The sequence below is a fragment of the Trachypithecus francoisi genome, unplaced genomic scaffold (genome assembly GCF_009764315.1).
Source record: "Trachypithecus francoisi isolate TF-2019V2 unplaced genomic scaffold, Tfra_2.0 Contig01579, whole genome shotgun sequence".
In the NCBI taxonomy this organism is placed as follows: domain Eukaryota; kingdom Metazoa; phylum Chordata; class Mammalia; order Primates; family Cercopithecidae; genus Trachypithecus; species Trachypithecus francoisi.
The window spans coordinates 16,870,958-16,891,139 of NW_022681442.1; the positions used below are offsets into that span (position 1 = coordinate 16,870,958).

The window sequence follows — 20,182 nt, forward strand, 5'->3', positions numbered from 1 at the left end:
CCAGCCTGATTTAAAGTAGTATGAAATAGAGGGGAAAGAAAAATAATTGTCCATCTCTGTAAGTATTGTGGAAGACATAAAATAAAAAATAAGAAGTGGTCTTTGCCTTCAGTAAGCTTGCCCATGAGATGAGGAGACAATCATAGTGACAGTGGATGGAGTATCACAAGAGAACATATTAAAAGCCAGATGTCAGTCATTGTTCTGTGTCTCAAGGATGCAGAGCCCTGGAGGACTGGAGGAGGCTGTCAGCTTTGCCATGAGGGCGAACCTGAGAGGGACTGGGAGCCTGGGTGAAGTTGGCATCACCATGGTGGTGAAAAGAATGTTAGTGGGGTGCTGCGGAGATTGACTGGAGTAAAGTGCTGGTGTTGGGGAAGAGTCAGGTGAATGTTTGGAAGATGTCGGGGGCTTATATGAAAGACCAAAGCATTTGGCAGAGTGGAGCAGGAAAACCTGTTAATGGAAGCATCATCTTTATCATATTAATTTGGAAGAGGTAAGCAGGGGAGATTGGGCAGTGGAGAAACTAGAGGAAAAGAGCCTATTAGGAGGGATAATGGACCCCATGCTAACGGCTTCCTGTGGTTGCTGGTAAAAAATGGCAATGTATTTGTGCCTTTGTTTTTTTATAAGGTCAGTTTATAGACACACATATGGCTATGGCTGGGGCTGTCTCTTGTGCCTGGAATTTATAAAAGGCAAAGATACATGACCTTGTATGTATCTGGTCATCCATGTATGTATGGTCATGTGTCTGGAGACTAAAAAAGGGAAAGGAATAATAGAGAATGTAGACTTTAATAAAACTTACATTTGAGTCCAAAATTCAAATGTGTGGCCTAGTTTGAGATGTAATTCCCTGGGGTTGGCAAGGTCGTTCCTATTAAGCATAGCCAGCCATTCATTTCTTTCTTGTGCCTATTTTCAGCCCTAATGCCTGATATTAAAGTAATCTGTGCTATGGTAGAAGACTTTAATACTTATTTTTCTGTTATGGGCCAAATCTTAGAAAGCAAAAAGCAAAGTGAGTGAGAATATTTATTTCTGAATGATATCATTGTTTTTTGAGCTGTTTATAATTAATATTGTTTGCACACGAAGTTCTACAAGTTAAACAACAAGCTTACTGTGTAGTCAAAGATTTTATTAATAAATAGAGGTTTCAAATGATTTATTCCCAATCAAGGCTCTTTACTTAGTATTGTAAATTCAAACTCTGAATTAAATACAAACTCTCAAATGCCTTGCTCTGGGGCCCGTTTTATCATCTGGTTGAGCTTGTGACTATCATCTTTCCCAGAAATGATAACTGATTTTGATGTGCATTTAGAAGTTAATGTGAAAAACGCCTAAAATATGTTTTTTGAGGCTTAGTATTTGCTTTCAGAACAATGCATTAGCAAAAGATGTTTCTGGTGGGAAGCTGCCCCTCACATTATTGTTGATGAGTCTCTGCTCGCTATTTTGAGCTCTGGGCTACAGTGGATGGTACTTTTGAGCTGCCGTGTGTGGTACTTTCAGCTACACAGTTCTGGGTTTCAGAGCAAAAATGGATTAACTCGTATCCCACACTGTAATGGAATTTTTGGTGGTTTGAGAAGACATTGTGTCATAGTCTACTTTTGTATTCTCTGGGAAGATAGGGTTTGATGAATAGACTAACATCTTGGATGAAATAAAACTTTCAAAAAATTAGTTGGAGGACAGAGGCAGAGGATGGGAAACATTTGGTATTCGCAGTGTTAATTGAGGTGAAGTGCTTGAGAGTTCTGTACCCTGCGTCTGCTCCAGCCCAGCTCTAGCACTTGACAGCCTAGGAAGGTGCAGGGATGGTGTAGTCCCAGGCAGAGTGGAACAGGACTTTCTTTTCTTTTTCTTAATTTTGACATATATTTTAGATTCAGTGGGTACATGTGCAGGTTTGCTACATGGATGTATTGTGTGACGCTGAGGGTTAGGTTCCTATTCAAACCATCACCCAGCTAATGAGCATAGTACCCAATAGGTAGTTTTTCTACCTTTCCCTGCCTGCTCCCCCACCCTTGTATTCCCCAGTGTCCATTGTTCCCATCTTTATGTCCATATGTACCCAGAGTGTAGCTCCCAATTATAAGTGAGAACATGCAGTATTTGGGTTTCTGTTTCTGCGTTAGTTCACTTAGGATAGTGGGCTCCAGGTACATCCATGTTGCTGCGGAGGACATGATTTCATTCTCTTATAGCTGCACAGTATTCATGGTGTATATGTACCACATTTTCCTTATTCAATCTGCCATTGACAGGCACTTAGATAGATTCTATGTCTTTGCTATTGTAAATAGGGCTGTAATGAACAGATGAATACATGTGTCTTTTGGTGGAACATTTTATTTTTCTTAGGCTATATCCCCAGTGATGGTATTGCTGGGTTGAATGGCAGTTCCATTTTTAGTTCTTTGAAAAATCTCCAAACTGCTTTCCACAATGACTTAACAAATTTACATTCCCACCAACAGTATATATGTGTGTGTGTGTGTGTGTGTGTGTGTGTGTGTGTGTGTGTGTGTTCCCTTTTCTCCACAGCCTTGGAGCATCTGTTTTGTTTGTTTGTTTGTTGTTGTTTCTTTTTGACTTTTTAGTAATAGCTGTTTGGACTGATGTGATATGGCATCTTCTTGTGGTTTTGATTCGCATTTCTCTGATGATTAGTGACAGTGAGCATTTTTTTCATATGTCTGTTGGCCTCTTGCATATCTTCTTTTAAGAAGACATGTTTTTTGGCCACTTTTTAATTGAATTATTTGTGTTTTTTTGCTGGTAGAATTAAGTTCCTTATAGATTCTGTATAATAGACTTTTGTTGGATGCACAGTTTGCAAATATTTTCTTCCATTCTATAGGTTGTCTGTTTACTCTGTTGATAGTTTCTTTTGCTGTGCAGAAGCTCTTTAGTTTAATTAGATCCCACTTGTCAATTTTTGTTTCTGTTGTAATTGCTTTTAAGGAATTAGTCATAAATTCTTTGCCAAGGCCGATGTCCAGAAGGGTATTTCTTAGGTTTTCTTCTAGAATTTTCATAGCTTTAGGTCTTACCCTTAAGCCTTTAATCTATCTTGAGTTAATTTTTGTATCTGGTGATAGGTAGGGGCCTAGTTTCATTATTCTGCATATGGATAGCCAGTTATCCCAGTACTGTTTATTGAATAGAGAGTCCTTTCCTCCATTGCTTGTTTTTGTCTACTTTGTTGAAGATTAGCTGGTAGTAGGTATGTAACTTTATTTCTGGGTTCTCTATTCTGTTCCATTGGTCTATGTGTCTGTTTTTGTGCCAGTACCGTGCTCTTTTGGTTACTGTAGGCTTGTAGTATAGTTTGAAGTCAGATAATGTGATGCCTCTAGCTTTGTTCCTTTTGCTTAGGATTGCTTTGGTTATTCAGGCTCTTTTTTGGTTCCATATGAATTTTAGAATAGATTTTTGTAATTCTATAAAAAATGATGTTGGTAGTTTCATAAGAATAGCATTGAATCTGTAGATTGCTTTGGGCGGTATGGCCATTTTAACAAGTTTGATTCTTCCAATCCATGAGCATGGAGTGTATATTTTGTTTGCTGTGTCATCTGTGATATTTTTCAGCAGTGTTTTGTTCTCCTTGTATACATCTTGAACCTGTTTGGTTAGATGGATTCCTAGGTGTTTTTGTATGTGTGGCTATTGTAAATGGGATTGCATTCTTGACTTGGTTCTCAGCTTGAACTTTCTTGGTGTGTAGAAATCTACTGATTTTTGTATATTTATTTTGTATCCTGAAACTTTATTGAAATCATTTATCAGTTCTAGGAGTCTTTTGGTGGAGTCTTTAGGGTTTCCCAGGTATAGAATCATATCATCAGCAAAGAGGGACCATTTGATGACTTTTTTTCCTATTTGGATGCCTTTTATTTCTTTCTCTTGCCTAATTGTTCTGGCTAGGACTTCCAGCTCTATGGAGTGGTGAGAGTTGGCATCCTTGTCTTGTTCCAGTTCTTAATGGAAATGCTTCCAGCTTTTGCCTGTTCAGTATGATATTGGCTGTGAGTTTGTCTTAGACAACTCTTATTATTTTGAAGTATGTGGAACAGGATTTTGGCCTAAGGGTAAAGTAATACATCTAGAGCACATGGCCCTCATCACTGGAAATGAGGGGGGTGTAAGACAGGTCCCAGAACTTTCATGGAGCAAATTCAGAAGGGCTCCTTGCTGGATGAGTTTTCCTAGGAAAAAGAAGAAAGGACCCACCCAAGGCTACTGGCACCCCAATTAAAATACTCATGTTGCTCAAAACTGAATTGAAAACATTGATCAAATTTGCTTAGCATCCCTCTGTCTCTTACTGGTACAAATTGATTAAAACCTGTATGAGAGCAGTAGCACAAGAAAGAGATGTTCAATCTACTGATATGGATGAAGAAAATGTCTTTCATATTTTGCCTCCAAACCTACCACTGGGTAGAGTTTTAGGTATGACCCATTCTCTTAAATGTTTGGCAATATGAACTAGTGGACAGGCAGATGGAATGTTGCTGCAATGAATTTGTTGAAGCATAAAATGTTACTACTGTTTTTAGAAGGTTGAAGAAATAGTTGCTACTGCAGCCCTGTTCATGCCATTAAAATACTGTTCTGTTTTCACCCTTATTGGACACCCCCATACTTTGTTCCCCTGCTGTTCCATGGTATTTTTACCACATGGGCAGCTCTTGTTACTTTTTAAAAACGATTTCAGCTTTTAAAATATGCCTGTTACTAATTTTGCAACTTTTATATAAAATTTCTTGGATGTACATGTTCTTCTTTAGTAGTTGATTGTATTCAGTGATTTCTAGAGAATGAATTCCAGAGCACAGCATCCACAAGGCACAGGACTTTTTGTAGCCAGGCTTTGGTGATGGCAAAACAGGGCAGGATTCAGTTGGGACCTTGAGTGGGGAATGTTTTAAATAATTGATCAGAAGAAAGCAATTAATCTCTTTCACTAGAAGCCCTATTTTTTAATGAAAGGAATCTATGCTTTTCCCTGGATGTATGTTAACTGTCAGCTAAAGACTAATGGAGCACCCAAAGTAAAAATCTAAATATACCCTACTGAAGTTTGATCTTACTAATTGAGTTGTTTATGATCATTTAGATGTGAACATTTTGCTTTGTACCATCAGTGAAGAGTATTTGCTAAGTTGTTAATACCAAACAAACCAAAGCTTTTGTTAAAAAAAAAAAATTAATGTTCACCTTTAGATATTTTTGGTTAAAAAGAGTAATGCCTTTGTCAAAGTATAATTTTCAAATAGTATAGGACTCATACAAATCTGGAATGAGCATGTGTCAAATATTTATTCAACTTATTAATGACAGAACCAGCAGGATGTTAAAGTTGGTTCCAAGGAGAAATAAAGCTGGGTTGGCTGGGTGCAGTGATTCATGCCTATAATCCCAGCACTTTGGGAGTCCAAGGCAGGAAGATCACTTGAGGCTGAGAGTTCAAGACCAGCCTGTGTAACATAGCAAGCAACCAGCCTGTCTATACAAAAAAATTAAAAATTAGCTAGGTATGGTGGCACACGCCTGTAGTCCTAAGCTACTTGGGAGGCTGAGGCAGGAGGTTTTCTTGCACCCAGGAGTTGAAGGCTGCAGTGAGCTATGATCATGCCACTATACTCCAGGCTGGGCAACAGAGCAAGGCTTTGTCATATATATGTATATAAAAAAAATTGAATGAGTGGGTTATAAAGACATTCAGAAAGGAATGTCAGTAAGATGGCTGCGCTAGAGGTAAAACTGATTCATGGTTCAACATGATGATAAAACCAGATAGAAGTCATCTGGATCTCTACAGGACAAGAATAAAAAAGTTAACATTAACTTCTAAAGTCTGGGCCTTTCATCAATAGAAAAGGGCTTGTCCAACACAGATCTAGTCCCCTCGGATAATGAAATAATCCTTGCATGAGCTGTGAAATAATGCCCCAGTACAACATTTAAAGAACATGCCTTCTTCTCTTTACCTTGTTTACAAGTTTTGGATAATTTTTCTTAACATTACTATTACTAAAGATGAACTTCTATTTATATGAGGAACCTAGAGGAGTTAAATTCATAGAGATAGAACGTAGAATGGGGTTGCCCAGGGCTGGAGGAAGAGGGAACAGGGATTTTAATGGGTACAGAGTTTCAGTTTTGCAAGATGAAAAGAGTTCTGTGGATGGATAGCAGCGATGTTTGCACAACAATGTGAATTTACCTAATGCCACTGACCTGTACATTTAAAAATGATTAAGATTTTATTTATAAAAAATAAAATTACAAAATGGACTGACACATGGGTATATGAAGAAAAAATTAATAATTCTTTACCCTCCTGAGAGAACCAATTTAATGGTTCTGTTGATGTTAACTCACTTTTCCTAGTTCATAAAAACATAACTAGACTTATCTAAAAATGGGATTTTTAAAATTGTTTACTCTGTGACATTTGTTCTTTTCTCTTAACAATATATGACAGACAGAGCAATGTCTGCAACCTAGAGGGCTGTCAATATCCACAATCCAGAGGGCTAAACTCATTCTTTTTAATACCAGCTCCATAGACTGGACATAGCATAATTTATTCAACTGTTTTTCTACTAATGAAAGTTTAGATTGTTTCTTGTTGTTTTTCTTTTCCTGCCAATAAAAATGTTGTTAAATTGTTTTACTACAGCAGAGCTGTAGGCCAGGTTTTGAGTAGTGATAGCAAGAAGGCAGAGGAGGGAATGGATCAAAGAAACACCTCACTGGGTCAGGAGCAGTGTCTCACACCTGTAATAACAGCACTTTGGGAAGCCAAGATGGGCAGATCACCTGTGATCAGAAATTCGAGACCAGCCTGGCCAACATGATGAAACCCCGTCTCTACTAAAAATACAAAAATTAGCCAGGCGTGGTGGCAGGGACCTGTAATCCCAGCTACTTTGGAGGCTGGAACCGGAGAATCGCTTGAACCCAGGAGACAGAGGTTGCAGTCAGCCGAGATTGTGCCACTGCACTCCAGCCTGGGCAATAAAGAGTGAAACTCCATCTCAAAAAAACAAAAAACAAACAAACAAAAGGCCAGGCGCAGTGGCTCACGCCTGTAATCCCAGCACTTTGGGAGGCTGAGGCGGGCGGATCACAAGGTCAGGAGATCGAGACCATCCTGGCTAACATGGTGAAACCCTGTCTCTACTAAAAATACAAAAAATTAGCCGGGCGACAATGGCGTGAACCCGGGAGGTGGACCTTGCAGTGAGCAGAGATAGTGCCACTGCACTCCAGCCTGGGTGACATAGTAAAAAAAAAAAGAAAGAAAAACACCTCCTTGGTGGAAATGGGGAAATGGGTTGGATTTGGATTTGGGTCCAGTTGAAGATGTTGATGTTGGCTGGTCATGGTGGCTCATTACTGTAATCCCAGCACTTTGGGAGGCCAAGGTGGGCAGATCACCTGAGGTTAGGAATTCGACACCAGTCTGACCAACATGGTGAAACCCCATCTCTATAAAAAATACAAAATTAGCCGGGCATGGTGGTACATGCCTGTAATCCCAGCTACTCGGGAGGCTGAGGCAGGAGAATCTTGCTTGAACCGGGGAGGCAGAGGTTGTAGAGTCAAGATTCTGCCATTGCACTCCAGCCTGGGCAACAAGAGCGAAACTCCATCTCAAAACCAACAAACAAAAACAGAGAATGTTGATGTTGGAGATTGGATGCAGCTACCATTTTGATGAGAAAGGGAATAGAAAAAGAATAGCAGAAGGTTTTGTGGGAGATGGCAGAGAAACTGTGAGGAAAGGGTGTGTTTGGAAAATGCCAGGTTTAAGATAGGCGTGGGTTCTGCCTGTGCCCAGCACACAGGCAGATTTAGTAGATTGAAACAAGTCAGGGTCTCACACTTGCGGAAGACATCACCAAGAGAGGTCATTGATTTGAGCATCCCTCGCATAAAGTCATAGTTGAGGCTGTGAGAGTGGATGAGATCTGTTCCCAGGGAGGCCTTACATCTTAGTGGGAGGAGATGGCATCCATGGGAGTGACCTGCATTTAGGGGCCTGGCTGCTGAGCCTGAGAAGGAGTAGACAGAGGAGGAACAAGAAAGTAAAGCCTGGGGAGGCAAGAGAGGGAAGAGTCTGAAATGATGTGACAGCTGGTCCATTCTCAGGAAATGTAATAATGTTAAGTATCTTTTAGGTACTGGCATCATAGGCTTCCCTTCTCACTGCTTGTTGTATATGCCTTTAAGAACACCTGCTTCTGGGAGTCGCATCAAACACTGGTTTCCTTGTATACGCCAGCAGAAATAATGGTATGGTTTGGTAAGCCACCTTGAGCACTACTTTGAATTTAAGGAAAAAGCCAAATGAAATCATAATAGGCACAGTTTGAATATAGCTTGGCATCTCTCAATAATGTTAAGAATTCATTTTTTAAGGCTATGTTATGTTCACAGAAACTAGGACTTTATTAATAAAGGATACTATATGTCAATTTCACAAAATCATGTAATCTGGAAAAGGCTGCAGAGAGGTGCCCAAAGAAAGCAATACATACGAAGAAATTCTAAAACGTTTAGAATTAACATTAGCTTTGAAACGATCTCAATCTATTTTTGTGTATTGTCACCAGATTACCCTATTGACACCAGATCTGTGTATAAAGACTCTGCATTTTTAAGCCGTAGTTGACTGGAGGAGAGAATTTAGGGAATTACCAGTAGTCTGAATGCATTGTTTTGTCACTTCTCAGGGCTTTGAGAAATCCTAAGTTTGGAAAAATAACTGAGTCGTTAGAACTTGACGTCACTGAGGAGTGAAATCCGTGGGAACCTGCCAAATTTCAGAGAGGATTCAATTTATTTCAAACGTTGTATTTCCTGTTTTATATTAGATACAATTAGTTTCCTGAAGAATCAAAGGAAGACTCTCACTCCTCAAATACCTTGCCATCTTGTAGAAAAATCAGATCTGCACATAGACAGATATGGAAGAAAACACTCTAAGGTTCTGAGACCCTCTGCCCCTAGACTCCCTATTGTTGTTGAAGGAATTTGCAATCTGAATGAGGCCAGTCCACACATGGGTTCCCCTGACCCACAGGACTCATCTGGGGAGGAAGAAGCCGGTGGGAGAACAGTGGGGGCAGAGGAGAGGTTGGCAGGTGAGAGGAGGCAGCAGGTGGTGAATGAGCTGTTTTCCAGATACTATGATCACAGGAGTATTTATAGGGTGGTCAGTTTCAGGCGTGATGGACTCAGGCCATAATCTTGGGTTACTTAATTGTAAATTGCAGAGAAGAAGGTCATGGCTGTGGAGTGTTGATCTAAACAAAGACCGATGAATCCACAATGGAAAACTTGTTTGTGGGTTCCGGGTCACTTTGAATGTCTTCCGTAGCTTATAGTTAGTGAAGAGTCCTGACTGACGGTGGGGGGGGCGGTCGTGACTTTCATCAGAACCTTACTGTTGCTCAGCTCTAGTTCATCTAGATGCATTAAGGAGTCATGGGAACTCAGCAGATGAATCCTGGGAGCATTCGAGCAGGTCCTTAGGAAAGCAATTTACTGATTGAACTCACCTTGTCCCCAACCCAACTGAATACCAAATAATCAAGAAGAATCCTGGATTCTTTGCCTAAGGAATTATAAATTGGAATCAGCTGACCTTGGGGAAAGCGAGGTTAAGGTCAGAGATTACCAGCCTTGGCTGTTGCTTCTCAGCCATTTGTCAGAAAGAGATCTTTATTGCCAGGGACTGCTTTAGGCTTTATTTGCAGACAAGTTGTTGTGACCTGCTCTGGTCTTGTCTGAACACGTAGACCAGGCCCAAGCTCCCACTGCCTGTTTGCACCATCTCCCTAATCCACAGCTGCACATTCGGAAAGAGATGCCAAAATCCAGACACCATAAAGCATCCAAATGACAGGTCTTTCCTCTTTTGCCTGTTCATTTTTTATCTCCTTATAATATATGAATAATTGGCTTATTCTGTTTACTGCACAAAGAGAAAATGAAAAGTCTGAATTTTTCATAGCAGTGGGAACGTAGTTCCAGAGTGTGAAAAAATATAGCTATTGGAAATTTCAGCTACTGCCTTTAGTATAATGGAAATTTATTACTCAACTCCGTAACAATCTTGGCTCAAACCATGCAGTTGTGTGGGCAGGCAGTGGGCACCTTTCCTAAATAGCACACTGCCAGGGACACCTTTGCTCATATTTGAGACAGCCCGAACCAAGGGTATCTTTCTATCAAAGACTGTTTGATTATCTCAGAATTTTAGACATGTCACAAAAGCCATTGAGACCTAGCCAGTGAATTTTACTTGTATGAGATATTGCATAGCTCCCAAGGGGAGGGTCAAAGCCCAATAATAAATAGCTCTTTGTACCAGTCCCCTCCCTAGCCCCAAACCATTGAGATCATAGGGTAAGCAACCAGTTAGTACTCAGGCAAAGGCAGTGCTGCCCGGCAGTGTGGCAGATGATGACCAGATGTGAACTTGTCATCTACAGTGTGTGGCTGTGACCTGGCACAAGGAGGCTTCTTCATAAAGAACGGAGAGTATCTCTGCACCCTGGACTACCAGCGGATGTACGGGACACGCTGCCATGGCTGTGGGGAGTTCGTGGAGGGCGAAGTGGTGACCGCTCTGGGCAAGACCTACCATCCCAATTGCTTTGCTTGTACCATCTGCAAGTAAGTGAGCCTATCTTTCCAAAGCCTCCAGCTTCCTTCAGCAGAGAAATTGCTGGTTTGAGCTGTTAAAGCTTGGATTATATACATTTTGTCTTCAGTAGCACATAGTCTTATCCTTAGATTTCTTTCTTACTGTACTATCAGTCCTAGTAAAAAAGTAGATTAGTTGGAAACCATATGCGTGATGTCCTCTACAAAGTAATACGACTGATTTTTAGTAGATTGAAACTAGTTCTGAAAGCAGCTCCGGGTCTCAAAACATTTTGGAGCAATAAAAACATCAAGGGGAAATGGCATAACTGCTTAGAAGGATAAAGCTTATTTGGAAGTATAAATGCCTGGACACGTGTGTATGTTTAAAATGGTCTCTTTCATTATAATAGGGGGTGGCAAACTGTGTCCCATGGGCTGAATTAGGCCCAATACCTGTTTTTGTGGATAAAGTTCTATTGGAATGCAGCCACTCCCACTTGTTGTGTGTGGCCTATAGCTGCTTCCGCACTGCAACAGCAGAGTTGAGTCGTTGCGACAGAGACCATATGGTCCACAAAGTCTTAAAAAATTTACGATCTCATCTTTGGGGGCAAATATTTGCCAACCCCTGCTCTCTACATATGTGTCATCTACCAAGGTTGTATCTTAACTGTGCAAACCAGCTTGATTAAAATGATTAGTCAGGCTGGGCGTGGTGGCTCACCCTAATAATCCCAGCACTTTGGGAGGCTGAGGCAGGTGGATCACCTGAGGTCAGGAGTTTGAGACCAGCCTGGTCAACATGGTGAAACCCTGTCTCTACTAAAACTACAAAAAAAATTAGCCAGGCGAGGTGGCTGGTGCCTGTAATCTCAGCTGCTTGGGAGGCTGAGGCAGGAGAATTGCTTGAACCCAGGAGGCGGAGGTTGCAGTGAGCCGAGATCGTGCCACTGTGCTTCATTGGGGTGACAGAGCAAGACTCCATCTCAAAAAAATAAAAAAGTAATAATAAAATAAAATGATCAGATATAACAGAAGAAAACTAGGTGAAGTGTGAATAGGAAAACGGGGGGCTTTTTGTGATTTTTGTGTTTTGAGGTCTGCATGTTATAAAACTTAAGATAGGTTTGATTCCTATAACTAGGAGACTCACCACCAAGGGTCAGCTGCTTTATTGATCAATTCTAATTTGGCAGTTTTGCAATCCAGTGCCTTTTCAAGTGGTAATCTATTTGCTATGCCTTCTAAAAACCCCAGTTCAGAGGAGACATGTTGCCGGTTTTTCAGCATTTTATGTTTCTAAGCCAGAGAAATGTAAGCTCTAGAATGGAAGATTCAATATTGTATAATTAATTAACAAGATAATACTGATAAATAAATCATAATAAGACACAAAACATTCATAATAAAATTATTTAAATAACTTTATAGCTATGTATTAGCTCATTTCTCCATTTCCTTTGTTAAAAATCTTAATTTAAAAATTCTGGATGAATGAACTGAATATTTTTCTGTATTTAATGAAAAGCAGGCCGGGCGCGGTGGCTCAAGCCTGTAATCCCAGCACTTTGGGAGGCCGAGACGTGTGGATCACGAGGTCAGGAGATCGAGACCATCCTGGCTAACACGGTGAAACCCCGTCTCTACTAAAAATACAAAAACTAGCCGGGCGAGGTGGCGGGCGCCTGTAGTCCCGGCTACTCGGGAGGCTGAGGCAGGAGAATGGCGGGAACCCGGGAGGCGGAGCTTGCAGTGAGCTGAGATCTGGCCACTGCACTCCAGTCCGGGCGACAGAGCGAGACTCCGTCTCAAAAAAAAAAAAAAAAAAAAAGAAAAGAAAAGAAAAGTTCTGCCCTGATTTTTACCTTTTCAGGCTGTGGCACACAGCCTGGTTAAGAGTCCCAGGCTGGCATGGAGCTCCAAGTCCTAGTCTTACTTCACAGGTTGAATTGAGACCTGTGTGATTTAGCTTTTTCAAGACAATTGCCTCCGCCTTAGAATGAGAAGCTGTGAACTAGATGCGAGCGATTTTTCAAGCCTCCCTCATCACTGGAATCTCCTGGATGGGTGGGAGTGGACTAGAGGTGGGAATCTCTCTAAAAAGATCAATGTTTAGCTTATTTTTCCCCCAAAACCTGCATGCTAATTTAGTAGTTTCTGGAGGGTTCTCATGTATGATATCACTCAGCCAGGTTGAAAGGCCCTGTTCCCAGTAAACTCTAAGAACCCTTCTGATGCTGACCCTGAGAGGTCATTGCTTTGAAGCTGATATAATGATAGACAAAGATTTATTAACTATCTCCCTGTCCCTGGACATTTGAGCCAGCAAAGGAGCACTTACTACTACTGCCTCTACTGCTGCTGAATGACAATGACTCTGCCTGAATTGGGGGCCTCCTTTTTAGCTGAGAAGTTGTATTCATGCAGAAGTTAATTTCACCCTCTTAGCAATTCTTTGAAGGGAACGAGGAGTTAATATCTCTATTTATGAGTGACTTTGAGGCTCACAGTTTAAGGGACATTCCCAAGTTAGTGTTAGAACTCAGGTTTTCTAACTCTAAATCCAGGCCTCTTTCTATTATAAACATTCATGCAAATAAAAGAAGGAAGTTATCCAGTATGGGTGGAGGATATAGGGAGGGAGGAAATTCCTGAAAAGGGCCATTACAAAACAACAAAACCCACACTTCAGAAGGCCCAGCCCAAGTTGAGAATCGGACTCTGGCTTGTCCCTTAGAGGATCCATGTGGGACTTGGGTCTAAAAAAATAAGCTTGGGTGGAAAGGAAGGCTTGGGCTTGGGTGGGGTAAGCGAGGTGCCTCTGGGCATGCAACAGGTAAAGGGCACTTATTCTCAGGGTCAGTCACGGAGCATGAGGGCCTATTTAAACATTGTGTCCAGGTCCACTCCTGGCCTGGTTGGAGGCCAAAGAACCTGTGCGTGTTATGTTGAGTGGATCCTTAACTTCCTGACTCCCTCCTTACAGAACAGATTTAAGACTTGTTCAGGTTTAGCTAATGAGGGTAAAGCAATAGGGCTACTGGCATCCAGCAGAGAGTGATTTTTGATTCTTAAAAATAAAGCAAGTTCTAAGTTGGTGGATGCCATCTGCACCTGCCTATGGCTTGATCCCCCTAGTTGGTCAATCCAGGCACGTCACTTCACCTCTCCAAGCCTACACTGTACTGTAGAAAGTGACACAGCACCACAAGTGGAGAGGACACCACCTCTCCTTGGGACTTCTAAAATGTAAGGGTGTAAGAATCTAAAACTCTCCATGATGACTGGAGCCAGCCACATTTGTGGGGTTAAGTTCAAATTTACCTATATGTTGTTTATTACAGTTAATTGCCAATTGTTAGGCTACTGAGGGGCAACTTAAAGGGAATGTAACAGCCATGGAAATAAAAACGAATGTCAAAAAGCTGGTACTTGCTCTTAAGTATCTGCTTCTGACTCAGATTTGCGGTGATGTTCAGCTTGTGAGTTTCACATTTCCTAATTGACAGCATCACACATTTGAAAAATCACATTGATGAAGATTATTGCCACATGGGCCAAGGGCAAGTGCGTGGGCATGGAAACTGTCGTTGATGTCTTTAAAACTGATGTCATTGATGTCTTTAAAAAAGTCATTGATGACTTTTTTAAAAGGCTGTCTGCTTGGTGACCTGGGAGAAGAAACTGATCATCTACATGCAGAAGGCAATATTTTTGCAAAATATGCTGCTATTGATGAATATCTACTATGAAGAGAAATTGTCTTTCTGAAAAGAAGCTAATATGAATTCTTAAACAGATATTTACAGCCTGTCCCATTTCTCCCAGTTTATAAGAGACTGGGTCTCCAGCACCATGAAACATTCAGTTCACCCATGTAGATGTCCAGCACAAAGTCTAATTCTGCATAATCATCACAGAGGTCTAGGCACGGGCCCAGGGAACTGAAAGACCTACTGCTTACTGCTTGACTGGTAGCCAGGTCTCCTGGGGCAGGGCCTTAAGCTTCACTGGGAATTCATGGTATTTAAAATATTTTTTCATGAAGGACTTTCCATTTGGAAACTTACTGTTCTGTGTGCCCTGCTAGATGACTTGCTGGAACATCCCTTCACTAATGAATGGAGGTAAATCATTCCATTTTACTACCTGGTTGCCCTTAGAATTAGTACATTCCCCTTTCTTCTCAAAATGAGGCACATTTATTTGTTTGGACTATCTCCAGCTGGCTGGGTTGGTTATGACTGCATTTCAGACATGTTGGCTGCTGCTTCTCCAAGAAATAAATGGGCACCGGAGGGCAGCAAGCAGAAGGAGTAAGGAAAAGGAATGAAATTGCTGCAATAACCTTGAGGGCGATGTCTTTCTGCCTCCAGGCGCCCATTTCCACCCGGAGACCGAGTCACGTTCAATGGGAGAGACTGCCTTTGTCAACTCTGTGCACAGCCGATGTCATCCAGTCCGAAAGAAACTACCTTCTCCAGCAGTAAGTGCCCCGGTGACCCGCTGACATGAATACCTATGTAGTCCAGAGGTAGCTCAGGCAGGTGCCTTCCTTTTTGAGAAACCTGTTAGCTGGAAATGAGAATCATCCATCTACTTGAATAGATATTTCTCCAAAGATGACATTAAAATGGCCAACAAGTACATGAAAAGGTACTCAATATTATCAGTCATCAGAGAAATGCAAATCAAAACAGTCAATCTTATGATACCAACTCATACCTGTTAAGATAACTGTTATAAAAAAGACAGGATATGACGAGCATCAGCCTAGGTGTGGAGAAAAGGGAGCCCTTGAACACTGTTGGTGGGAATGTAGATTATTAATGTAGACATTATGGAAAACAGCATGGAGGTTCCTAAAGAAATTAAGAATAGGCCAGGTGTGGTGGCTCATGCCTGTAATCCCAGCACTTTGGGAGGCTGAGGTGGGAGGATTGCTTGAGCCTCATTTAAAAACAGCCTGGGCAACATGATGAAATCCCGTCTCTACAAAAAATGCAAAAAGTAGCTGGATTTGATAGTACATGTCTATAGTCTCAGTTACTTGGGAGCTTGGGAGGCTGAGATGGGAGGATGGCTTGAGCCTGGGAGGTGAAGGTTGAGATTTCAGTGAGCTGAGATTGCACCACTGCACTCCAGCCTGTGTGACAAAGCTAGACCATCTCAAAAAAAAAAAAAAAAAAAAAAAACTCAAAAAATAGAACTGCCATGTGACCCAGAAATTCCTTTGCATACACAAAAATATTTAATATGTGAAAAAGATTAAAGTAGGAATAAAATTAAAGCAGAATAAAAGAGCTGCATTTATATGGGGCAGAGAAGGCGTCTCTCAAATATGACACCTAAGGAGAGATTTGAAGAAAGTGTGGGAAAAAGCTGCACATATATCCGGGGACTTGTTATTTACAAGGTCTTGTCTGACCTGTCAGAATCCATAGAGAACCTACTTACCCCAAAATAAAAATAGTGGCCAGTTGCACCATTTCTTCTGGAAAATAATATCAAGTAGGTCAGTTAATGCACATTTTAAGTTGATGCATTATGAACTGTGGGCACCAAGCAAGGAAACTCTACTCCCATCTCTTTCCTGGGACATTAGGAAGTGAACTAGAAGTTTGCCGTGGTTTCTGTGGCTTTTGCCAATCCTTGGGAGATTTGGAATTAACCTCTTTAAGCTCTTAAGTGAGTCTTAATACGTAAGAATAATATAAACCACTTCTGCACCACAGAAATTCAGTGCAATTTATAATAGTGATTCCAACTCTTCCTATTAAAGTAGAAATCTTATACTTGTTAAAAATAAGAATGTTCTGACTAAAGCATTTGCATAAAAATTGGATTTTGACCATTGGGAGGAAAGAAGAAAATACACATATTAGTGCATGTTATTCAGCACACATGACTGGATCCTTGGCATGTGAATTTATGTGACCTGCCATCAAATAAGAGCAGCTTGAATAGGATGACAGCTACAAAGCAAGGCACCATCCTAGACCCCTAGTAGGGTTTCAAGTCCTTCACCATTCTTGCTACCCTGCCCCAAATGCAAGAGATGCAGTTAGCCTCAGGTCACTGGGAAGGTAACCTCCAGTGGGAATCATCACCCCATTATTTGGGAGGGCTTGCTTTGAAAGTACATCACCAAAAACTTTGAAGGAATCTTGTCTAGTTAATAAAAAAGAGCCCCTGTAATCCCAGCACTTTGAGAAGCCGAGACGGGCAGATCACGAGGTCAGGAGTTCGAGACTAGCCTGTCCAACATGGTGAAACCCTATCTCTACTAAAAATACAAAAATTAGCTGAGCGTGGTGGCGGGCACCTGTAATCCCAGCTACTTGGGATGCTAAGGCAGGAGAATCCCTTGAAACTGGAAGGCGGAGGTTGCAGTGAGCTGAGATCATGCCACTACACTCCAGCATGGGCAACAAGAGCGAAACTCAATCTCAAAAAAAAAAAAAAAAAAAAGAAAAAGAGAAAGAAAAAGAGGCTTTTGTAATTTTTATGAGTTCCAGAATATGGTGATAGCTGGAACAGAGAATCATGTCCTCAAGGCCTATCATGGGAATGACTGTGTCCTCACTGTGAAGTCCTTTAGTCCAACTATGTTTTTGATAGGTGGGGAAATTGAGTCCCATGGGTGTACTTAAGGTCACATAAGCTATCTAGTAAGATAGGGACAGATGCACATCTTTTGGCTCCTGGTTTTTTGCTTCCTCTCTCTTTCTTTTTTAAATCTAATACTCTTCATTGTTTGGTTTAAGAAATAGAAGCATGATATCTTTTAAGGCTTCCAACCCTCTCGGGCCGTGTAATTTGGGAACATGTTTCCTAGTCACAGTTCTACCAAAATGTTAATTCTAATTTTTATTAAATTTCTTTATCTATATTTTCTGTTTTTATATGACATACATGTTATATACATGTAAATGAAAATTATAAACATAAAAATATAATCTAACTCAAAGCCATCGCATGTTTAATATTAGATTTAACCATCATTGCTTATGTGCAAATTGTTGGGCCAAGTCGTATTTTCTGCTTTGCTTCCAATGGATGAAATCCCATTTCTATGCAACTGCTTTGGTCAGGACATCTTTATTTTTAACAAGTATTTGTCTATTTAAATAAGTACTCTAATGGCATTTATGGGGTATGTGGGTGTCTATAAAAAAGAAAGCTCTTTTACATGGATACACACTTGCAAATTACCCAGACTAGACAGGCACACAAATATTAGAGCAATGGGAATTTCTGGCAAGTTTCAGAAATTCATTGGAGCATAATTAGAAAATACTTGTTTGCTATTTGTGACTCTTCAATAATTGCCCTATACTTTAAAACTAGCCTGTGTGGCTTTAGTTCCTTTTTTATGACTTTTAAAAATTGTTTTAATGTTTTTAAAAAATTCCAGGGTACATGTGCAGGATGTGCAGGTTTGTTACATGGGTAAGCGTGTGCTGTGGTGGTTTGCTGCACCTATCAACCCATCACCTAGGTATTAAGCCCAGCATGCCGTAGCTCTTTTCCGTTTTTAAACTTAGTAAAGCTTCCTAAGTGGAAGTAGAAAGTAGCCTTTTTAAAATGTGAATCTCTCCCTTGATAATGTTCACAGAGTCGGTGAAATCTACCAGAAAGCCAAGGCCAAGGTCCTCTTTTTCCTTTGAAATATTCTGTTCAGAAATGAGTGTGCTCTTCTGAACCACAGTTTTATTTCACATTCTGTGACTGGTTTCCCATCATCTCTAAATAGGAGAGGAAGGCAGCAGATAGATCGAGAAATACAAGCAAAGTGGATGGAGTGGACATTTATATGAAAGAGTCTCTGACCTTACTGAGGAAAGATGCAGCCTTTTTCTTTCAGCTGCTCAGCAGCTGCCACGTCTGTATTGTTCTGCTTTAGGAAGAGCTCCCACTGGAGTGCTCTGTTCAGTGCTTCCTCCACCTTGCAGTAACTCTTCTAATCTTGATATCTATTTTATTTTCCTCATCAAGCACTCACATAGTACTTATGATACATCAGGTACTGTGTGACTGGTTTACATTATTAACTCATTTAATCCACATAACAATCCTATAGCTTGGCACTAATACTATCCCGTTTTCAGAGAAGAAGAAACAAAGGGCCATAGAGGTTAAATAATTTGCCTAAGGTCCCATAGACAGTATCAGAGCTGGGATCTAAACCCAGGCGATCTGGCTCCTGATGCCATGTTCCTGTCCCTGATATTTCTTTGATGATGTAAGTATCACTCTCTGATTTTCAAAGATGTGAGTGCTGAGCCTTGGAGCAGTGGCGTATTCATCTGCAGATTATCCAGGTGCCCTGACTCTAAGAGCTGTGCACTTTCTACATGTCACAGCAGCCTCCCTTCAATCTTATATGAAGTTTTGGTGAATGGAAACCACCAGACAGTTTTTGTTTTTGTTTTTGAGACAGAGTCTCACTCTGTCGCCCAGGCTGGAGTGCAGTGGTATGATCCTGGCTCATTGCAACGTCTGCCTCCCAGGTTCAAGCGATTCTCCTGCCTCAGCCTGCTGAGTAGCTGGGATTACAGACATGTACTACCACACCTGGCTAAGTTTTGTATTTTTAGTAGAGCTAGGGTTTCACCATGTTGGCCAGGCTGGTCTCTAACTCCCGACCTCAAGTGATTTGCCCACCTCAGCCTCCCAAAGTGCTGAGATTACAGGCATGAGCCACCATGCCCAGCCAAAACCATTAGGAAGTTATTCATAGAAGCAAACAACTTCAATGAAAGATTATTGCCTTGAATTATTTAAAACTGTTGCGGCATCCAGACTACTGCAATTTCAATCCAATAAACATTACATGAAAGCAAGATAGTAGTGAAAGTTAGCACACAGGGTTTTGATGAACATTAACTAGATTGTTTTATTAGCTGATTCATACTTTTTAAAAACAATATTATGTCCAGAAGACATGCTTTACCAGAAGGTTAAGTATAATCTTCGAAAGCTTCATTCCACTCCGTTCTTTATGTATTTACCAATAACGGAGAGAGGGGCTGGATTCCCATGGGTTAAGAAGTGATGTCAGAGAAAGTCTGTGTGTGGCACCTGAGAGTGTAGGGAATCGGGTTTGGGTTGTCATTTCCTACAGAGCTCTTATGTATTTCAGACATCTGAGCAGGAGTGGGCTGCTGTCTACAGTCACACTTTCCATGTCAAAGGGTGTCTGACTAGTGTCTGATAGCATGTGGGTTTGCGGGGATTGACAAGATGAACACCCACACAAACACAGGCAAACTCATCTTTCTCTTTTCCCTCCTCTGTGTGCAGCATCATTATTCCAACTGCAGTTGGAACTCCTACAGGTATCAGGACAAATGCTCTAGTCGGACTGAATTGAAATCATTTCAGCAGGGTGCAGTGGCTCATGCCTATAATCCCAGCACTTTAGGAGGCCGAGGTGTGCAGTTCACAAGGTCAGGAGATCGAGACCATCCTGGCTAACATAGAG

The 20,182-nt window shown here is 41.1% G+C and overlaps 1 protein-coding gene across 26 annotated transcripts in view; it reads left to right on the top strand.

The window, feature by feature from the left end:
* Window positions 1-20,182, top strand: part of ABLIM1 (actin binding LIM protein 1) — a 353,609-nt gene that overhangs the window by 191,738 nt on the left and 141,689 nt on the right. For 25 of the 26 annotated variants that reach the window (XM_033181938.1, XM_033181921.1, XM_033181922.1 and 22 more), the window contains exons 3-4: window positions 10,539-10,722; window positions 15,072-15,181. In XM_033181938.1, coding sequence (XP_033037829.1) covers window positions 10,539-10,722; window positions 15,072-15,181 — 294 coding nt within the window. Of the gene's footprint in view, window positions 1-10,437; window positions 10,453-10,538; window positions 10,723-15,071; window positions 15,182-20,182 lie in introns of those variants that run through there. The other variant, XM_033181909.1, reaches the window with a different exon arrangement.